This window comes from Penaeus vannamei, chromosome 42 (genome assembly GCF_042767895.1).
Source record: "Penaeus vannamei isolate JL-2024 chromosome 42, ASM4276789v1, whole genome shotgun sequence".
In the NCBI taxonomy this organism is placed as follows: Eukaryota; Metazoa; Arthropoda; class Malacostraca; order Decapoda; family Penaeidae; genus Penaeus; species Penaeus vannamei.
Genome location: NC_091590.1, coordinates 4,340,811 through 4,363,310, shown reverse-complemented (window position 1 = coordinate 4,363,310; position 22,500 = coordinate 4,340,811). Strand labels below are relative to the sequence as shown.

Sequence of the window (22,500 nt, the reverse complement as noted above, 5' to 3'; positions counted from 1 at the left end):
GGCAAAGAAAAATAGGAAGAAAAAAGGTAAAGAAAAATAAGAAAAAAATAAGAAAGTCTTGGGACTTCCTGAACCCCGTCTTAATCCATTTAGATGAAGGGTCTAAGAATGAAAAAAAAAATTGGTCTTGTCGAAAATAAATAAGAAGAAAAAAAGGCAAAGAAAGATAAGAAAAAAAACAAGACTGTCTAGTGTCGAAAATAGGTAAGAAAGAAAAGAAGGAAAGAAAATAAAAACAATAATATCTCGGATCTTTCTGAACACTATATAAGTCCAGGCAGAGTTTTGTTCGCTGAGACAGAAACACTACGATCAGTCACTGTGATAATACACACTGGCAGTTACACCCTCTGTTATTACTTGAAATGACAAATACTGTCGTTACTGTTGGCGGGTCATCTAGGGTCAGATCTCGAAGTGAACCTGTGCTTTTACGACCTCAAACCGATATCTCTTGTGCACTGACGACATTGCTATCGTAGATGTGCTGTAAAAGTTTGTAGGTGCGTTATGGTCTTTGAATGGTCTTTTAACGCTAAACTTAGAACGTTTAATTCCTCAACAGACAGAGAAAAGGTCAGCCCTATAATGTCTATATTATGAAAAGTTACTCCAGTAATTATTTTTTTTTTTTCTTAATCACAAACATCTCTTTTTGGAAGAGGTTTAATTACATAGGCAAACACAGCAAAAAAAGGACCTTTCAAAGATAATAACAAAGAAAGAAGAAACACATAAGAAGACATAAGAAGAGAGAGATAAGCATGTTTAAAAATACCTCCCCCCCTTCCTCCCTTCTCTTTTCCTCCTGCAATCTTGTCAACGAGAGACGAATGAACTCCTCAGTCGTGTGTTATTTAGCTTTGTTCTTTGCGTGGCATTAGCTGAGGTCACTCGCCCGGAGAAAGTAGAGTGGTACTTGAGCCGCGGGAGGTGACCCGTGTGCGTGTGTGGGTGGATAGATAGGTTTTTGTTTTGTAGATGTTGATGAGTTAATGAGTATTTTGATGTATCTTTGTGTATACCGGAGCTGTTTGATAGGGCTTAAAGATCGTTCTGATGAGCAGCTGGAAGACTTTCTTATGTTTTTATTATTATTATTATTTTAACATCTTGAATTTCGAAGCAGTTTGATGAACGTTCGACCCTCGAGGTGAACCAACACTCCGGTCAACTTTCATAACGAATCGACGGTTAATTACGGTTCACATAACGTATCATCCGTGACATTTCACACCTCGGTAGACCCTGCGGCTTGTTTTGACCCGCACCGGCTTAAAAACATGAGAGATAGAGTCTAGGAAGTTGTGTTTGTGAGCAGCTGTGCGTCGGGAAGCCGGAAATGAGCTGCCAAGCCGTGTCGGAGAGAAAGAGTTCCTGGCGGCGTGTATGTAGATGAAGCCGAGGATGCAAATGGACTGGTACCTGGAGCCTGTTCTGCTTTCAGGTCTCTGGAAATATAAAGTAATAATGCCTTTCACGGGGGACTGGGTATACTCTTCCTCCTCCTCCTTCTTCTTCCTCCTCCTCCTCCCAACTCCTTCTCCCTCCGCCTCCTCCTCCTCCTGCCAACTTCTCTTTCACTACTTCCTCCTCCTCCTCTTTCTCCCTCCTCCTCCTCCTGCCAACTTCTCTTTCACTACTTCCTCCTCCTCCTTTCTCCCTCCGCCTCCTCCTCCTCCTGCCAACTTCTCTTTCACTACTTCCTCCTCCTCCGGTTCTTCTCTTCCTCCGCTTCCACGTCCATCCCTCCATTTAGACTTTCATCTCAACTTCTCCTTCTCCTTCTTTCTCCCCCTCCTCCATCCTGTTCCTGTTCCTTCCTCCTCCTCCTTCTCCACCTAACCCTTCCTCCTCCCCTCTCTCTTCTACTCCTCTCCTTTCCTCCTCCCTCCCTCTCCTCCTCCTCCTCCCCCCTTCCCACCTCCTCCTCCCCCTTCCCACCTCCCCTCCTCCTCCTCCCTTCCCCTTTCCCACCTCCTCCTCCTCCTCCTCCCTTCCCCTTTCCACCTCCTCCTCCTCCCTTCCCCTTTCCCACCTCCCCTCCTTCCCTCCCTCTCTTCCCTCCTCCCCTCCTTCCCTCCCTCTCTTCCCTCCTCCACCTCTCCCTCTTCCCCCCTCCTCCTCCGCCACCCACCCACCTCTCTCTCCAGCCACCTGTTGGTCCAGCCTCCTCAGCATCAGTGATTTCCTCAACATCCCAATATCCTGTTCCTTTATAGCGTCGAGTTCTTAACGGCAGGTCATTTTTATTTGCCCGGTTCTGTTTTTTTGCGAATGGGTAAAAGACAGAAGTAAAAATGAATTCAATACAACATTTTTTACAATGAATATGTTGTGATTTGGGTGAGTTTGGTTATCGTGTTCTATAGTTTGGATATGTTCGCAGTTTAAGCATTTCAATGTATTTTATATCATATTCCTCTTCTTTAATTTCAAATCGCGTTAAATTTAAGACTACAATGATCTTCTAAATCGCGATTCACGGAAATGTAACGATTGGTTTAAGACAAGTGATTTCTGGGTCTTGCCGATGGACACGAAAGAATGAGTTGTAAAGGCGAAAGAGATAGAAATAACAACAAAAAGGCACAAAGACGGAAAAGACTAAAATAATTTTAAAAAGAGATACAATGTTACACGACAGAACTTAAGCAGGGAGATTCCTAGGTGTTGGGAGACACAGAACTTCGGATGAGTACGAGAGCGAAAGTAACTTTGGTCACAAATATGGACAAAATTGCTGTCGAGAGAGAGAGAGAGAGATTCACTTAGAAAGGCGAACCGACTGAAACAAGTAAACATGGGCGGTTAAGCTCCCCATCGTGGGCGGTGTGAGAAAGTACGTGCTTGGCAAATCTTATAGCGTCCAGCGTAACCCCCTCGTGTCTCGTGTGAGGTGAATGCATAGCAAGCGAGGGGTCATTGCATAACCTCTTCCCCCCTTCTCTCCCTCTCCCTCCCTTCCCCCCGTGCCCTTTCCCTCCCTTACCAGCACCCTCATGCCTACTTTACCTCTATCCCGCCTTCCCTTCACTTGCCTGATTGGATTACTAAGCTCCTCCCTTCACCCTGCAGACCACGACCTCTTGTACATTACCCTTCCTCCTCTCGCCCTTCCTCGGGCTGTTCTGGCGAGATATATTGCCTTGCTCGGCCTCGGCTGCCTAACTCTTCCGACGGCCTGCCATACCCATGCTATCGTGTGTTGCTTAAGCTCTTCTAAGGGCCTTCCAAACCCATGCTATCGGCTTGTCTAATGTAGATTCTAGCTGTTCCGAAGACCTGCCATACCCATGCTATTATGGCTTTTATATGGTATGGACACAAGCTCTTCTAAGGGCCTTCCAAACCCATGCTATCGGCTTGTCTAATATAGATTCTAGCTATTCCTACGGCTTGCCAGACCTATGCTATTATGGCTTTCTTATGATATGGACACAAGCTCTTCCAGCAGCCTTCCATACCCACACTACCCACGCCATCAACCTTTCTTATGCCCCTGCTAATGGTCCCCGCCAGCGAGAACCGTCTGCATTCCAGGTTTGGCTGGACCTTCGACCTTCAAACCTTTCTTTCCTTCGGTGTTTCTCGGAACTTCCGTCGGGGGCTCAGAGCGGGAACCTTGGCGTCTGACTTGGCTAACTATACGCTTATTTTTTATTCTCACTTTCTCCGGCGTATTTTTTTCCAGGGCCTTATTATGCATAATTTTCCTTCGGTGGCCTCAAAATAAGCGGATAAAAAAGGGATTTAATGGGTGCCTAGGTTGGGGCGGTTGAAAGGTGATTGGCGAACCTCTTGTGGAAAGAACAAAAGAGTGGCGGTTGATGCTTACGTCATGATCAGCTGTTTGCCACCCATCTTACACAGGTCACGATCAGCTGTGACTAGTAACACAGTATACATAAGAATAATGCGTTTGTTTTTGTAATGAACAATGACATTATCATATTTTATATCAATTTTGTGATTTGATTTCACTTTGCGCTCAAAAATCTGTCCCAAATTTTGTCAATGTGACTAGTAACACAGTATATATAAGAATAATGTTTTTTTGTTTTTTTTTACCGCAATGACCAACATTATCATACTGTATATTTATTTTGTGATTTTGTTTTACTTACACGAAAAATCTGTCAAAAATTGTATCACCGACGGAGATCAGACTAAACAGCCGAAGCAACACAGTATTTAACTTCGAGTCGTGTTGAACAAACCAATTATTATCACTGTTCCGTTATACTAATGGCTATTTTTTTCCTCTTCTTTCCAGGTAAGACAGGTGTGGTCATCGCGTGAATGTCTTGATATAAGTGGTAATGTACCCAAGTGTCGGAGAATGCACCTTCATTGTGCTGGCAGGTGTCTTTAGATGACGTTGCGGTTGTGTCACCTCTCAGACGGATTTAGAGAAATACTAACATTTATTGAGTTGTATTATCCGTTGGTAACAAGAAATCAAATACCTGGTGGATGTTTGTCTTCAAATATGAACAAAAAAACAAACCTCTCGCAGTTGTTGTTTTTTCGTAAAAATAAACTTCGAGACCGAATCGAAACGGTTTCGAACTCGCGAGAGATGAAGCAGTGAATCTGTACAGTGGGAAAAGGTAGATCAGTAGTAACTCCAGGTGTCATGGCGTCTGTTTTGATGATTGTTCAATGAAATTATAACCATTAGAATCATTATTTTCCATCCTTTTTGAAAATTGGAAAGACCAAAATGATCGATCGTATTCACAAAGCATCCGTAGCTTTTGTGACGTCATCAAAATAAACTTTTATTTTCCAAAAAGAGAATCAGACGCCATGACACCTCCTCGAGTTGCTACTGATCTAGCCTTTCCATCAGTACAGTATCTAAGACTTGAGTAACCAGATTTGACCTCCTCCCCTGCCCCCTGCCCCCCTCCCCCTCCCCTTCCCCTCGTCTCTGTTATCTTGCGAAGTCAGACTTGACCTCTTAACCCCCCCCCCCCCTTCACCTCCTTCCTCCTCGTCTCGAGAGGTTAGACTTCCTTCCTGTCGCGTCCTCTTCCTCCCCGTCGTCTCGAATACCTAGGTCTTGAGAGGCAAGCGTAGTCCCCTGTCTCCCTTCCCTATCCCCCTATCTCCCCTGCCTTTACCGCATCCTCTCCCTCCCCCAGCCTCCCTTGCCACTAGCTCCTCCCCTCCCCATCCCATCCCCTTCTCTCCCCTGCCTCTAGCCCTCCCCTTCCCATCCTCTCCCTTCCTTCCCGTCCCTTCTCCCCTTCCCCTCCCCCTCTCTCCCCTGCCTCTATCCCCTCCCCTTCCCCTCCCCCCTTTCTCCCCAGCCTCTAACCCCATCCTTCCCATCCCCCCTTTCTCCCCAGCCTCTAACCCTTCCCCTCCCCTAACCTTCCTCTAACCCCCTGTCTCCCTTGCATCTATCCCCTCCCTTCCCCCCTTCCCCTTCCCATGTCTTCCTTGCCTCTATCTCCTCCCCCTCCCCCTTCCCCCTTTCTCCCCAGACTCTAACCCTTCCCTCCCTAACCTTCCTCTAGCCCCCTGTCTCCCTTGCATCTATCCTCTCCCTTCCCCTCACCATGTCTCCCCTTCCTCCAGTCCCTCCCCCTCCCCTCTCTCCCCTCACCTTCCCTCCCCTCCTCCCTCCCCTTCCCTCCCCATGTCTCCCCTGCCTCTATCCCCTCTCCCCATGTCTCCCCTCCCTCTATCCCCTCCCCCTCCCCCTCCCCTCTCCCCCTCATCCCGAAATGCCCCACGAGCCCCTTATTGCAATGAATGGCAAATGAAAGGAAAAGTTAGTGGAGGAAGTACTGCAGGTTGCTTCGTCTGCGCACTTTACTTTCGCTGCCCACCTGAGATCCGCGTGGGTATTGGGCGGTCGTCGTTGCAACTTGATTAAGGAGCGGATTGTCAGTTTTTTTTTTTGTGGGTATTTTTAGATTTTGTGGATGGAGTGTGGGTATTTTTTTGGGTTTTGTGGATGGAGTTTGGAGTGTGAATTGGAATGTGTGGGAGTTTTGTGGGTGTTTTTTGGATTTTGTATGAGGGTATTCCTGTTTTTTTTTGTGGGTATTCTTGGGTTTTGTGGATAGTGTGTGGGTATTTTGTGGATGTTGTTGGGTTTTGTGTGTGGGTATTCCTGTTTTTGGGTGTGGATATTTTGTGAAAATTCTTGTGGATAGAATGTGAGGGTATTTTGTAGGTGTTTTTGGATGAGGTGGGTTTTTTGTGGATGTTGGATTCTGTATGAGAGTATTCCTGTTTTTGTGTGTGGATATTTGGTGAAAATTATTGGATTATGTGGATGTGAGGGTACTTTGTGGGTGTTCTGGGATTAGGTGGGTATTTTGTGGATATTGTTGAATTTTGTATGAGGGCATTCCTGCTTTTTTGTGTGTGGATATTTCTGTGAAAATTCTTGGATTTTGTGTGGTTATTTCTGTTGATATACGTGGCCTTTGCGTGTGGGTATTCTTGTTCTTTAAGGAGTTATTCAAAATATCCACTCAGCATTGCAAAGAGCACAGACTAGAAGAAAACTCCACACAACAACGGAATACAATATCCGATATCCACACATTCTCTAAAGTAAAATAGTTACACCTCAACTAACAACAAAAACAATACTCGATATCCACACATTCTCCAAAATAAAAGGGTTACACACCAGCAAACAAGAGAATACAATATTATATATCCACACATTCTCTAAAACAAAATACACATCAACAAACAACAAAATATAATATCCACACATTCTCTAAAACAAAATAGTTACAAACCAACAAACAACAAAAAATAATACCTGATAACCACACAGTTACAAACCAACAAACAACAACAAAAATATCCGTAATCCACACATTCTCCAAAATAAAATAGGTCAGGTTAGGTACGAAAACTTCTCCACAATACCACGCACGTCTATCATTTTCTCTTTCTCCCTCTCCCTTCTGTACCCTAATTCCCCTTCCTCCCCATTTATCTTCTTCCCCTGTTTTCTACCCTTCAATTGCATAGCCTCGCCCCTCCTCCCCCCTCCCCCTTCCCCCTCCCCCTTCTCTTCCCCCCTCCCTCCTCCCCCCTTCTCTCCCCTACCCTACCCTGTGTCGGGGAATCGATAGGAAATGATTGGGAAAGGAGGAGGGAGGGAAGGAGGGGAGAGGAGGAAGGAGGGAGGGAGGAGGGAGGAGGATGGGGGGAGGGAGGGGAGAAGAAGAGAGGAGAGGGGAGAAAGAGAGACAGAGAGAATGGGTTCTAGTCTCAGAAAGAGAGGGAAGAAGGGAAGGATAAAGCGAGAGAGAGAGAGAGAGAGAAAGAGAGTTCTACTCTCAGGAGGAGACCGAAAGAGAAGGGAAGGAAAGAAAGAGATAGAGAGGGAGAGAGAGGGAGAGAAAGAATGAGAGGAAAAGAAATAAGAGAGACAGAGAAAGAGAAAGAAAGAGAATGAAAAAGGAAGAAAAAAGAAAGAAAGAGAGAGAACGACAAAAAAAGAAAAATAAAGAAAGAGAGAGAAATGAAACGAAAACAAAAAAAGAAGAAAAGAAAGAAATTAAGGAGGGAAGCAACATCACCGAATAGGGATCGTTAATATATATCAAGCCAACCCCCCCCCCTAACCCTCCCCCCTTCCACCCACCCCTACCCCCTCCCATCCCTTCCCACCCCATCCCATCTCTCCCCATCCCATCTCTCCCCATCCCCCTCCCCCATTCCCCACCATTCCCCACCTCCCCATCCCCCTCCCCCATTCCCCCACCCTCATCCCCCTCCACCCTATCCACCTCTTCCCCATCCCACCCCTCCTCCCCGTCCACCCCCATCCCCCCCACCCCACCATCCCCCCCACCCCACCATCCCCCCCACCCCATCCCATCCCATCCCCATCCACCCCATTCCCCATCTCCTCCCCATCCCACCCAATCCCATCCCACCCCATTCCCCTCCCTACCCCCAACTCTCCGTCCCCCCACCATCCCCCCATCCCCCCCTCCACCCCCCCCCCACCCTTTCCCCGCCCCTTTCGGATCACGTGCCAGCCCTCGAAGGATAATTAGAGGATTCGCTAATCACCTGACCCACGGCGCTGCCCCTAATCAGAACCCTTAACCTCGACCACATTTGCATTCTCCCGGACCACGAGAGATTGGAAGAAAGGGGAGAGAGAGAGAGAGAGAGAGAGAGAGAATGGATGATAAACAGGGGTTGAAGCAAATCATTAGAAGAAGGAGAGAATGGAAGGGATAATATCAGGAATAATGGGAAGGTTGAGGGGAGTTTTTTACGAAGAAGGGAAGAGGGGAAATGAGATTGGATAGGGAATGTGATGGATAGGAGAGAGAAAGCGGAGATGGAAGTGTTTACGAAGAGGGGAATAGGGAAAATGAGATTAAAAAGGGATAGATAGGAGAGAGAAAGCTGATAAAGAATAAGGTGATAAGTAGATGGATAGATTAACGTAGATAAAACACAAAATAAATAGATACCTAAATCAATAGAAAATAAACAAGTAGATAAGAGAGAAATTGATAAAGATAGGAGAGCATGTCAATCAACAGAGAAATTAATAGAAATGAAACATCAAACGAATGAATAGAAAAAATAATAAAAATAAGATAGCAATTATAGAGAAATTAATAGAAATAAAGTAAATAAAAAAATAAAAAACATCAAGAAAAACAGAAATAAATAAGTAATCAAACAGAAAAAAATCAGTAGAAATAAAACATTAAATAAACAGAAAAATTAACGAAAATAAAACAGACGCAACTGAGGATAAAGAGTGTGAAAGGAAAATAAAAAGAGAGACGGATGAACAGCGGGTGAAAGGAAGGTATAAATTGGATGAGTGAAAGTGGCGAAGCGAAGTGAGAGAGGAGTGAAAGGGGGAGTGCAAAAAAGTCGATAAAAGTAGATAAGAAAGACCTTGATTATCACAATGGTCGAGGAGTTAATCATAAACAATGTATGAAATATTTAACCCACGTGAAGGTAACTAACAAATATATATGTAAACAATGAAACCTGACAATACGGTGAAATTTATTTTTTTTAGCCTAACCTTATTAAACCTAATATAAACATAAACCAGACAACACTAAAATTATCATTTAACCCCGCGGGCCCTAAGTGATCCCCCCCCCCCTTCAAAAAAAAAAAGCAAATACCTATTTGTTTTGTTCTCATTCATTTCAAATCGGCCGAGTAATTCTCTTGTCTGCCTCAACACGAGACGAGTTCTGAGAAAGAGGGAAAAAAACTAGTTCCAAGAGAGAGAGAGAGATAGAGAGAGGTTGTCAAAACATCTAGAACAGAGCCGGCCTTCTTTAACCCAGCGGTCTCTGAGTGGGAAGGAAGAGAGAGAGAGAGAGAGAGAGAGAGAGAGAGAGAGAGAGAGAGAGAGAGAGAGAGAGAGAGAGAGAGAGAGAGAGAGAGAGAATTAGTGAGATCGAGAGAGAAAGAGAGACAGACAGACAGACAGACAGAGAGAGAGAGAGAGAAGTTGTCAAAACATTTAGAACAGAGCCGGCCTTCTTTAACCCAGCGGTCTCCGAGTGGGAAGAGAGAGAGAGAGAGAGAGAGAGAGAGAGAGACAGAGAGAGAGAGAGAGAGAGAGAGAGAGAGAGAGAGAGAGAGAGAGAGAGAGACAGACAGACAGACAGACAGAGAGAGAGAGAGAGAGTTGTCAAAACATTTAGAACAGAGCCAGCCTTCTTTAACCCAGCGGTCTCTGAGTGGGAAGAAAGAGAGAGAGAATGAAAGAGAGAAAGAAAGAGATAAATAAATAAGAAAAACACATTAACTAACCCCACTTCCTATAACGGATTTAAAAGCTGCTTCGAAATCTTGACTTTTGCTCCGTTTTCTTTTTGGGTTTCCGTTTTCTTTGGTGAGACGAGAAAGAAGAATGGGAAGCAAAGAGGGAAGAGCAAGAGAGGAAGAGTGAAGGAGGGAGGAAGGAAGTGGAAGTGGGAGAGAGAGAAGAGAGAGAGACAGAGACAGAGACAGCGATAGAGAGAAAGAGCCAAAGCGATAGAGCAAAAGAGCGAGAATGAAAGAGAGAGAGAGAGAGAGAGAATGAAAGAGAGAAAGAAAGAGATAAATAAATAAGAAAAACAACATAAACTAACCCCACTTCCTCTAACCACCCACCCGCCATCTACCAGAACTTTCCATACCAAATGATCAACAAAGTCCCAGAAATTCCTTCTACCAGCATAGGCCTAACGATCCCTAATTACTCGACGCAATAGACCTACCCCAACGTAAACAAAAAAAAAAAGAAAAGAAAAGAAGAAAAGAAGAAAAAAAAATTACCGGTTTATCATCAAATATTCAAAGATGTGTGTGAGAAAGTTTTCTTAACAACGACATAGTGACTTTGGTTGTTTTTGATAGTATCGTGTTTAGGTATTTATGTGTTAATTGCAGTACACGGTGAGAGAGAGAGAGAGAGAGAGAGAGAGAGAGAGAGAGAGAGAGAGAGAGAGAGAGAGAGAGAGAGAGAGAGAGAGAGATGGAATGTCGTTGGTTATCATATTTGTTGGTATTTTGAGTTTCTCTCTTTCTTTATCTCTCGTTCTTACTATCTCTTTCTTTCTCTATCCATCTGTTTATCTCCTCTCTCTCTCTCTATCTATATATCCCTCTCCTCTCTCTCTCTATCTATATATCCCTCTCCTCTCTCTATCTCTCTCGGTCGATTCTCTCTCTCTGTCCTTCTCTCTCTCTCTCTCTCTTTCGATGTAGAGCGCCATAAATTCTTTCCCAGATCCGTGTCTTGACTCCCTCCTTCCCTTCTCCCTTTTGCTTCTCTGTATCATTCCCTCGTCTCCTCCTCTCCCTTTCTCTCATTCTCTCGCCTCTCCCCCTCTATCATTCTCTCACCTTTCCCTCTCTCTCCTTCTCCCTCTCTCTCATTCTCTCGCCTCTCCTTCTCCCTCTCTCTCATTCTCTCACCTTTCCCTCTCTCTCATTCTCTCGCCTCTCCTTCTCCCTCTCGATCATACTCTCACCTTTCCCTCTTTCTCTCTATCGTTCTCTCGCCTCTCCCTCTCTCGCCTCTTCCTGTCTCTCATTCTCTCGCCTCTCCTTCTCCCTCTCTCTCCTCTCTCTCTCTATCATTCTCTCCTCTCATTCTCTCGCCTCTCCCTCTCTATCATTTTCTCGCCTCTCCTTCTCCCTCTCTCTTACCTTTTCTTACACGGGCGACGTCGAGCGCCATCCATTCCTCACAAAACCCGCGCCCTCACCCCCCCCCCCTCCTTTCCTCCCCCAGCTGGCTGCCGGACAGCTGGCTCTGACCAACGACGTGGAGCTGGTGCCGGGAATGGCGAACATGCCACAGATCACCAGCTTGGACGTCCAGTGTGAGAAGTCTGGGATGACGGTGAGCGTGACCTTCTCACAGCCCTTCGACGGGGTCATCTTCAGCAAAGGTCACTTCTCGAACCCTGCCTGTCGGTGAGTACCTTCGAGGTCTTCGGCCACGTCGGCTGGAGACTCATTTTTTTTTTCTTTTTTCTTTTCTCTTTTTTTCAGGATTTAGATTTGTGTTTTGTTTTGTGTGACTTTTTTTTGAGTCGCAAGATGTAAGTGATTTTTTTTAATTATTAAAAAAGAAATCTTAATCTGTGTTTAATCATAATTAAAAAAATATTCAGTACTGATTAAATCATAAAGTAATCAAGTAAAGTTAATATTTTTTCTTTTAAAAAATATTTAAAAACTTCAACCAATAGAGTTCTTAAAGCACTAGTAGTTTGTAGACCCTAAAATGTATAAAAATTAAACCTGATAAACTATAATGTCCTTCCTCTGTACTGAGACCCTCTTCCCGAGGCACTGGTTCACCTGTACAAACACTTACCTGACCCCCTGACACTCGGCAGACAAACCAACTCCAGCATCCAACGCCTCCGATATATACCCACACACTTCCAAGGCAGATAAAAAAAAATAGCCTTCGGAAACCCCACTCCAGTTACAGAACAAACAGAGCCAAACGTGTAGATCAAACACGTCGAGAATACTCATAATATTAACAGAGTATACTTATGTACATAGTCTACCTGGTTAAAGAACAGAGATGATGCCAGTGGTGGTATTTTCAACTGCGCAAATGCAGAACACAACAGACCTACACCAGTGCCTCGTTCTATCCCTCTCTACTGTATTTCTTTGATGTTTTATTTCCTAATATGATTTATAAGTCATAACAACTGTATATAGTCCCTAACAGATTAAAATCCTTTACTTGTAAGTGTAAAATAGAGCCATAAGATGGTAAGGTGAAGGCAATGCTTAACATCAACCATCTTGTACTTAGTTCAGTAGATGTTTACTAATCTAATGCTAATCCTAGTGAGCAACTAACTTCTGACAATCGACTTCTGACACCTTCCAATTGGAATTAATTGAAGAGATGACCCAAAAATGTAAATATTTAAAAATTTAAAACTTCCAATTGGAATTAATTGAAGAGATGAACCCAAATTTTAAATATATACATAAAAGTTCATCAAATAAATCAATAAACATCATGGAATCCAAAATTCACTGGTGGAGATGTTTCACTGCCAGTCATACCGACGTTCTTGGAGGACCTTCGTATAGAGAGGACCTAACCCCTGCCCTGTATACTCTGGTCCTCCAAGATCACGACTCTTAACGTAGTGCTAGTGCTATAGCTGTGAATTGTGGTGGCAGCGCTGTTGTGCTACGATGTTATAGTTATTAGTGGTTAGAGTATGGCTTCATTACTACACTATACTTGGCTGATGTCGGTTGCAAGCACTTTTAAGCTTTAGTATGATTTATAATGCCTAATTTTAGCTTTACACGCTTCTCTCACTGTCACAATAGCTTATGAATGTTACCTATACATCATTTTCATAGGAATGAGAAGATATAGCCAAGCATTTTACCCAGTTGATGAATAAAGATTATACATATTTCATTCACTAACTTTGCATATATCTTCAAATTATATATCTCATACATAGAGGAAATATGGTGCATTTATTAGAAAAATGACAAATGCCCATAATTTATTTTGTAAATATCTGAAGTTAATGTGGTTTTGGTTCATTCACATACATTTGATTCATCAAATTGAAATACTCCCCATGTGTGTAAATCAATATAGGCCTCATTTCAAACAGCACATACATCGTTTATGTACAGATCAGGTAACATGTGGCATATATATATATATATATATATATATATATATATATATATATATATATGTGTGTGTGTGTGTGTGTGTGTGTGTGTGTGTGTGTGTGTGTGTGTGTGTGTGTGTGTATCTACCTATCTACCTATCTATCTATCTATACGTATATATATATATATATATATATTATATATATACATATACACATATATATGTGTGTGTGTGTTTGTGTGTGTGTGTGTGTGTGTGTGTGTGTGTGTGTGTGTGTGTATGTATGTATGTATGTATATGTATATATATATACATATATATATATATATATATATATATATATATATATATATATATATATATGATGCATATATATGTGTGTGTGTGCGCTTGTACGTGTACGTGTGCGTGTTTATGTTACTCTTTTTGTTATAAACATAAACATACAGCCTTGCCTGTATGTCCATACAGTTGTAAACATCTATCTGCGTCTCTGTGACTGTGAGTGTGCAGCTATATAGTTTGTACAGATAAACATATGCTGAAAATTATAAACCAACACACACTTTAGCCTGTTATGTGTAAACTATATATTCAGTACACAAGCTAGGTGATTATAGTTAACAAATGATAACTGTTAGCCTCTAGACTAGTCTTTAAGTAGTTTAAACTAACATGTAAGTTACTAATAACTGTAAAAACTAATCATGTAAAATAAACTTATTAACCAAAAATACCCAGACGATGTAAATGCCAAGAAATATACCATTTAACATGCCCTAAGTGTGTATTTCGTCCTTAACACTATACCCGTCCCACCCTACACGACCTCACGCCCTCCTTCCTAAATCTTTCGACACTTGCACGGATCCCTTTCGAGTATGCTCTGTGTCTATATTCTATCCTTGACATATTCGTGAAAGCGTAGTTGACATGTAGTTGTAAAACTTGTATGGAAAGAATGTTCGATGTCACTTGTTGAGGTTCGGAAATACTCGTGAAAGAATTGTAGAACGTGTATAGAAACCATGTCAAATTGATGTTAATTTTAGAGTATGTATGGATTCGTTCACTTATTGAAGATATTTCCACACGTTCAGTATTTAGTATAACCGTTTAAGATGATTTATGATGATTTGCAAGAAAATATATATAAATAGTCAATTTCACCACGTTAAATATTGAGCTTATCATTATCATATATCAACTTCTTGTAATAAATCCTCAATGTTTTAATGTTTTAGTCTACAAATGACCGCATTTTAAAGGTTTCTCTGTCAGTAACTCTTATCATAACTGAGGTCATTTGAACGTGCTTTTACCAGTTTATCATTGCATAACCAAAAGAAGCCAAAGTAAACCGTCATAGATACTTAAGTTCCGTATAATGTTTCACACGATTCAGGATCAATCTTAAACGAAAAATACGTAATCATCCATGTGGCCGAAGTGCTTCATTCACGGGTTAGAAGGACGGTCACACGCATTGTCTACTATGGTATACAATGCTTCCAGTATCCTACAGTAAAATATACTAACACTATCTATACCCCTCTTTGAATACACTTACTCTTTGTGCAGTGCTGTTCAACAATTGTGTCTTGTTGTCACGATTAGATCTTAATTGATTGTTTAGAATTTGAATTATAACTTAAATAGATATCAGTTATTTAATGTTTTTATGCGCCTGCACTTAGAGTCTGTGTACATGTCAAGAGATTAGAAATATTGCTCTCTGTCTGTCTTCCTTGGACTTCTGTAGTTTGTTTACTTGTTAAACTCCTCTTACTCATCTCTTTAAACGTTGAACAAGTAACCTGAGAGACTATAAACCGTAATAAGCTGTAAATTAGAACAACATAAACCCCCTAAAGTAGACCTAAGCTTTCGTAAACCAACCTAAACCGTTAAAAAAAACATAAAATGCTTAAAGCATTAAACAATATTCCCTAAATATTTCTGTCCTGAACCACGGTGTTTATAAAATGTTGGTCGTGTTGTGACCACTCACAGCCAAAAGAAACTTGGAAAGAGATTGTGGGATTTGACCCACAGAGACGGAATTAGTCTCTCACAGTTACTTGGTCGATGCCTGAAAACTTCCGAGATCGTTAACCGAGGGCACTTAGCTCTGTCGTTGGCCTTCGAAAACCTAATTCTACTAATAATGAAGAAAAAAAAATCTCTTGATGCACCTGTCCATACTCTTGTCTTGAAATCACTTTCCATATCAACCTTTTCATTTTCTCCTGTTCCATCTATATTATTCTTAAGCCCTTGATTTCCCTGTCCCTTTTGGCTTCGGCCTATGTTTTCCATTCATGACATGACGTGACTGGTCCGTGTCAGGTATGTGGCGGCCAACTCGGGACGTTCCAGTTTCTCACTGACCATCCCGAGCGGTGAGTGCGGCACAGCTACCTCTGATATCACCAACAACGGCCCAAGCGGGAAGAGCCGTGAGTCCAGTACCCGCATGACCAACACCATCATCGTACAGAACGATCCCACGGTGCAAGAAGTATGGGACGTCGCCCGCACGATCAAGTGTGACTGGGTTGACAATCTCGTTAAGACCGTGGCGTTCAATCCCTTTGCTGTCGGGATGTTGGATGCTCAAGAGGTCCGCTTCAAGGGAGGCCAACCTATCGAGTGCTGGATGGACTTGAAGCAAGGACGTTGGCCACTGACATCCGACATTGACTCCATCGTTAAGATCGGCGAGACACTCTCCCTGATGGTGTACGCACGTGACAACAAAGGCATGTACGATGTGAGCGTCAAGGACTGCTACGCTTATGGAGGCCCAAATTATGACGACGTAAACACTCCTCGAATCCAGCTGACAGACGAGCAAGGCTGTGTGCTAAAAGACAAACTAATCAGCCCTTTCTACAGCACCCGGCAGCGAGACGAGAGGGGAGAAATTATTGTCACCTATGCTTTTGTACAGGCTTTCAAGTTCCCAGATGTTATGGATGTATTCATGTCGTGTAATGTAGAAATATGCAAGGGAGATTGTGACAGCGTTTGTGGTTCTCTTGTTAAAGGTCCATCATCCCCTGGTACTACCACTGAAGGTCCATTCCGCACTGGCAGCACACTATTTGGTGAACCCATCACTACCCCAGGTCCTACTACTGTACCCACTTGCTTTCCTGGCTCTACTGATCCTAGGTGCTACTCCTCACCACCCACTGTCCCCAGTATCTCTGTTTGTGGGCCTGGTTCCACTGATCCTGCTTGCCAATTTACTTCCCCTGAACAGGAACTTTGTGGCTTTGGAAGCAAAGATCCTAGATGTATCTTCCCAACAACACCTTCTCCTAATAGGGGTAAGGCAATTAACACTAGTCCTGCTCCCAAACAGACACTGACAACTTCCTTCAAACTCCCCACACCTACCATTCCACAATTCCAATGTCTCCCTGGTTCAACTGACCCACGATGCGTACAGCCCACGTCTCCTTCCCCCCCACTGTGTTTTGCTGGTTCAACTGATCCTCGGTGCCCTAAACCAACTACCCCTGCTCCTCCACTATGCTTTGTCGGCTCCACTGATCCTCGATGCCCCAAACCTACTACTCTTGCTCCACCTCGATGCTTTGGTGGTTCAACCGATCCTCGATGCCCTAAGCCCACTACCCCTGCTCCTCCCCAATGTTTTGAAGGCTCAACTGACCCTCGATGCCCTAAGCCCACTACTCCTGCTCCTCCCCAATGTTTTGTTGGTTCAACTGACCCTCGTTGCCCTAAGCCCACAACATTAGCCCCTCTAAGATGCTTTGCAGGTTCAACTGATCCAAGGTGCCCTAAACCTACTACCCCAGAACCCCCTCAATGTTTTGCTGGTTCAACTGACCCGAGATGCCCACAACCCACTACACTTGCACCTCCAAGATGCTTTGCTGGGTCAACAGATCCAAGATGCCCACAGCCCACCACTTTTGCCCCTCCTCGATGCTTTACTGGCTCAACAGACCCTAGATGCCCCAAACCTACCATTCCCACTACCCCAAGATGTTTCGTTGGTTCAACCGACCCAAGGTGCCCTCAGCCCACTACCCCTGCACCTCCAGTTTGCCTCCCAGGATCAACTGACCCTAGATGTCCTCAGGTGACAAGTCCAGCTTCCACTCCTCTTATTTGCCTTCTTGGGTCATCTGACCCAAGATGCCCTAGGCCCTCAACAACACCAGCCCCACCTCGTTGTTTCCCAGGTTCTAAAAATCCTGGATGCCCTAAACCAACTACCCCTGCCCCACCCCGCTGTTTCCCTGGTTCTACGGATCCAAATTGCCCTCAGCCCACGACTCCAGCTCCACCTCTCTGTCTCCCTGGTTCTGTTGACCCAAGATGCCCTAAACCCACAACACCAGCTCCACCCCGCTGTTTCCCTGGTTCCACTGATCCAGGATGCCCTCAGCCCACAACCACACCCTCCCCACCCCGCTGTTTCCCTGGCTCTACTGACTCAAGATGTCCTAAACCCTCTACTACCCCATCTCCTCCAAGGTGTTTCGCTGGTTCTACAGATCCAAGATGCCCTAAAACTACTACACCCAGACCACCACCTCGGTGCTTCCCTGGCTCCCGTGACCCTAGTTGTCCTAAACCCACAACTCAACCCCCACCACGATGTTTCATTGGATCTACAGATCCAAGATGTCCTAAACTTACCACCACCACCCCTGCCCCATTCCGCTGTGTTCCAGGATCTAGAGATCCTAGATGCCCACGGCCTACCACACCAGCTGCTTGTTTCCCTGGAAGCTTTGACCCAGGATGTCAAAAGGGCACTACCCCAGCCAAACCAATCTGCTTTGCTGGATCACCAGACCCCCGTTGTTCCAAGAGTTTGTCCACTGGAGCAACACTTCCAACCACTCTGAGACCAACCCCAAAACCTACCCGGCGGCCAACAATCCTACCTACTACTTTCCGTCCTTCTTTGAGGCCAACCTTCAGGCCTCGCCCAACCCCTACTCCACAACCCACAACTCTTCAGCCAGAACCCCCACGCAGGGACTCTGTGCTCTTCCCTGCAACAATCACTACTCCTCGACCTACCACCACCACCTCCTTCTCTAGAGTAAAGGCACCTTCAGCCACTACTCCAAAGCCTTCAGGTCCCTCTCTTAAGCCAACTACACCCTCTAGTCAAGGCAAGCCCAACAGAGGTAAACAGTTGTCATCAGCCCCTCAGCCTAAGCCAGAGCCTACAGGCAAGGAATGGGAAGGGGAGTCCCGTTACCATGCCTTCCACAGTTTCCACTTCCAAAAGGGCGATGGAAGGCGGGGCAGGAGATTTGGTGCTCGACTCTCCAGAGATGCTGACGAGGAAGTTCCTCTATCTCGGAGCATTCGATCTCCTGGCGAACCACTCCCAGCAAAGCGACCACTTTTGGAAAAGGTTCCTGTAAGGTTGTCTCGATCTTTATCAGTTATTTCTGCCACCGACCTGCCAGAACCCAGGAAACCTTTTTTCAGGGTTCAGGCAGAGGAACCGATAGCACAGGCATTTACCGAACCAGTATATTCTGATCCTCTAGGTACAGTATGCCTTCCTGTGGTCATTTTCACAGCTTCCATCCTCTCCCTTTTGTTTCTTCTTTTGTTGTCATCTACAGTGGCTCTGGTGTTGTATATTCGGCAGCGAAACAGCCACAAAGAACATATGGCTGCGTGGCTAGGGCACTAGTCTCTCTCACATCCCCACCTGCATCTGCTGCCTCCATTTATACATTTTTGAATTGTATCTTACCTGTGCAACTTAATTTAGTCTTGTGTAGACTACAGTCATGTAGAAAAAATTATGTCTAGATTGAGAAACAAATCATTTTTAGAATTTGACTAGTCCAAATATTATGTAAGATATTGGTGTGAATTAGTGTAGTTCATAGTCTACTTTAGAGGTACATTGTCAGTAGCTTCTTGTTGATGGTTGCATCATAATTCGTATCAAGGTTTTTAGCATACCCTGGTGGTATATCCTTGAGCAAGCACCCTTTGTTTAGGTACACTGTGGGGTAGATGCTGGTGTCACGCCTTATAGTAGATGTGTGCCGAAGATAAGAAATATATTTTTTGTTGTCACATTCTTCCTTGCCTGTCCTGTTTGCTTTATCTTAATATTGCCTTTTTTAATGACAATGCATATTTCATATATCAGTCATTCTGTATAAGATTATATTATGTTATTTGTCTGTCTGTATGACTGTTGGTGAAACTCTCGCCTCCCCTCATGAGGACCATGACGGACGCTCGACTAATACGGTGACGTTCCTTATAACTCTTTCTTTTCATGTTGAACTTATAAAGCAGGTAAGTTTCCGTAGTCTTTTAATAATCATATTCTCTGAAATAAAATCTCAGTCATTAGATTTAACAGGAATTTGAGACATAAACAAGAAAAGGAGCGAAGGACACACTTGACACTCTCTCCCTGTATGCAGCTACGTCCGAGCCAACTCTGGCAGAACCTCGTATTCCTTCGTCATTCCCATGGTTGGTTGCGGCACCAGGACTTTTGATAACGACGACGACGGCAGCACCGGCTTCGAAAACATGATTATGATTCAGAATGAAGAGATTGTCCAGGAAGTTTGGGATACCGCCCGCAAGATCACTTGCGACTGGACAACCCGCATGGAAAAACTTATCACCTTCCGTCCCTTTGCCGTTGATATGCTGCAGGCAAAAGAGGTCCGTTATTCAGGCGATGACGTCATGTGTTGGATGGATATACAACTCGGCAAAGGACCCTTTTCAAATACGGTTGACGGCATCGTTAAAATTGGTGACGAGCTTACTGTTGTGATTTACTCAAAGGATGGTGGTTCGGAATTTGACATGTTGGTGAAGAACTGCTACGCCTACGACTCGGATGATTTGGAGGATGAAAGAACAACCCGCCTCCAGCTGTCAGATGAACGTGGCTGTCTCCTGAAACCCAAATTGATGAGCTACTTCTCCCGCACTCGGCAGACTGGTACCACCGGCGCAGACATTATTGCCTTTGCTTCACTCTTTGCCTTCAAGTTTCCTGATAAAATGGATGTGTACTTATCCTGTGAAGTCGAATTGTGCAAAGGTGGGTGTACCAACATGTGTGAAGATCCTGGCTTCCCATCAAACTTGATATCTCGACTTGTTTCCACATCAACAACCACAACCACTCGTGCACCTCCGGATATATGTGTCACTCGACCTGGATTACCTAGCTGTTGTGCCAGGAACCCCAGTCATCCAGCCTGTACTACCACCACTACTCCTCGCCCAGATCCTTGTGCTATTAATCCCAGATCACCTCAGTGCTGTGCTAGAAACCCTAACCAACCACAGTGCACCACAACTACGACTAGACGCACAACTACACAACGCACCACCACACCGCCACGAGACCCTTGTGATGTTAATCCAAGATCACGTGCATGTTGTGCAAGGAACCCAACATCGCCTCAGTGTGTAACCACCACCACCACCAGGAGACCGATCACCACAACCAGGAGAGATCCTTGTCTATTCAACCCTGGAAGTCCAAGTTGCTGTGCAAGGAACCCCAACCATCGCCAGTGTACCACTACCACCACAACCACTACAACCACTACAAGGCCTGATCCTTGTGCCGTGAATCCTAGATCAACGCAGTGCTGTAACATACGTCCAAATTCTCCTCTGTGCACTACAACAACACGTCCCACTACAACCACGCCTCGTCCCACAACCTCACGCCGTATCATAACTACGACCCCAAGACCAGATCCCTGTGCCTTGAATCCAAGGTCTCCCCAGTGCTGTGCCCAACGTCCTAACTCCATCTTCTGCACAACCACAACACAGCGTCCTACAACAACAACCACACCACGACCTGATCCATGTGACGTCAACCCAAGGTCACCCCAGTGCTGTGCCCGACGTCCTAACTCCATCTTCTGCACAACCACAACACAGCGTCCTACAACAACAACTACCCCACGACCTGATCCATGTGACGTCAACCCAAGGTCACCCCAGTGCTGTGCCCGACGTCCTAACTCCATCTTCTGCACAACTACAACGCAGCGTCCTACAACAACAACCACACCACGACCTGATCCATGTGATGTCAACCCAAGGTCACCACAGTGCTGTGCCCGACGTCCTAACTCCATCTTCTGCACAACTACGACGCAGCGTCCTACAACAACAACTACCCCACGACCTGATCCATGTGACGTTAACCCAAGGTCATTCCAGTGTTGTGCAAGGCGTCCTAATTCTCCCTTGTGCAGGAGTCCAAGTACCACAACGCCTCGTCCTGATCCTTGTGATATTAACCCTAGATCTCCGCAGTGCTGTGCTAGACGTCCCAACTCTGTGTTTTGCACGACCACCACCACACCGCGACCAGATCCCTGTGATTTGAACCCTAGTCTACCACAGTGCTGCGCCAGAAACCCCAATCTACCTCAGTGTACTACCACTACAACTACCACAACCACTAGACGCCCTACAACACCGTTTGATCCTTGTGCATTTAATCCTGGGTCACCCCAGTGTTGTGCAAGGAATCCCAACGCCCCTCAGTGTACAACAACCACTACTAGACGCCCTACCACTACAACTAGGCGCCCCACCACTAGACGTTCGATAACCACTACCACAACTAGACGTCCAATCACCACTACTAGGCGGTCCTTTACAACTACTAGACCCCCTACCACCACACAAGATCCTTGTGTCAGTAATCCAGGTTCTCGACAATGTTGTGCAAGAAACCCCAACCACCCACGATGCGTAACAAAGGCTCCATGTTCTGGCCCCCGTGACCCTCGCCCAGAGTGCCGGCCCACAACCCAGGTTCCCAGCACGACGCCCAATCTGGAAAACCATGCCTTCCACGCTTGGCAGAACCGGCCCTCTGGCACTCGCCGTCGCCGTCCTCCGTATGGCACTCGCCTCACCCCAGGCGTCCTCGCAGAGCTGTCAAACCAACCCAGAAGACGTCGTGATGTGGCTCTCCCACCTCCTCCTCCACCACCCCCCAGGAATACCATCGCCATGGTCCGAGGCTTCCGGGTAGTTGGCGCGAACGACCTCACGTTCCAGGCGGTTTCCTCACCGAACAAGTCAGCAAGCAACGTCGATAGTATATGCATGCCGACCGCCACCTTCACTGTTAGCCTGCTGATGCTGTCCCTGCTGCTGATTACATCCGTTCTTGTGGCCACATTCACATGCTTGCGACTCCGGACAATGGCTCCTCTAAAAGCAGTAGAAGCTAAGAACCCTTACTACAAACAGTAACCGGCCTGGTCTCGTCTGCTTGCTCTGCTTCCCTGCTGCTGGATTTAGCAGGG

General features: G+C 45.1%; 2 protein-coding genes across 3 annotated transcripts in view; both read left to right on the top strand.

The window, feature by feature from the left end:
* Positions 1 to 22,500, top strand: part of LOC113828268 (mucin-2) — a 139,766-nt gene that overhangs the window by 62,157 nt on the left and 55,109 nt on the right. For both annotated transcript variants that reach the window (XM_070118757.1, XM_070118758.1), the window contains exon 3: positions 11,270 to 11,454. In XM_070118757.1, coding sequence (XP_069974858.1) covers positions 11,270 to 11,454 — 185 coding nt within the window. The remainder of the gene's footprint in view (positions 1 to 11,269; positions 11,455 to 22,500) is intronic.
* Positions 18,858 to 22,500, top strand: part of LOC113826923 (proteoglycan 4-like) — a 4,042-nt gene continuing 399 nt past the window's right edge. The window contains exons 1-2 of the mRNA XM_070118759.1: positions 18,858 to 19,483; positions 19,615 to 22,500. The exon at positions 19,615 to 22,500 is cut by the window's right edge and continues 399 nt beyond it. Coding sequence (XP_069974860.1) covers positions 19,664 to 22,447 — 2,784 coding nt within the window. The 5' untranslated portion in view covers positions 18,858 to 19,483; positions 19,615 to 19,663 and the 3' untranslated portion in view covers positions 22,448 to 22,500. The remainder of the gene's footprint in view (positions 19,484 to 19,614) is intronic.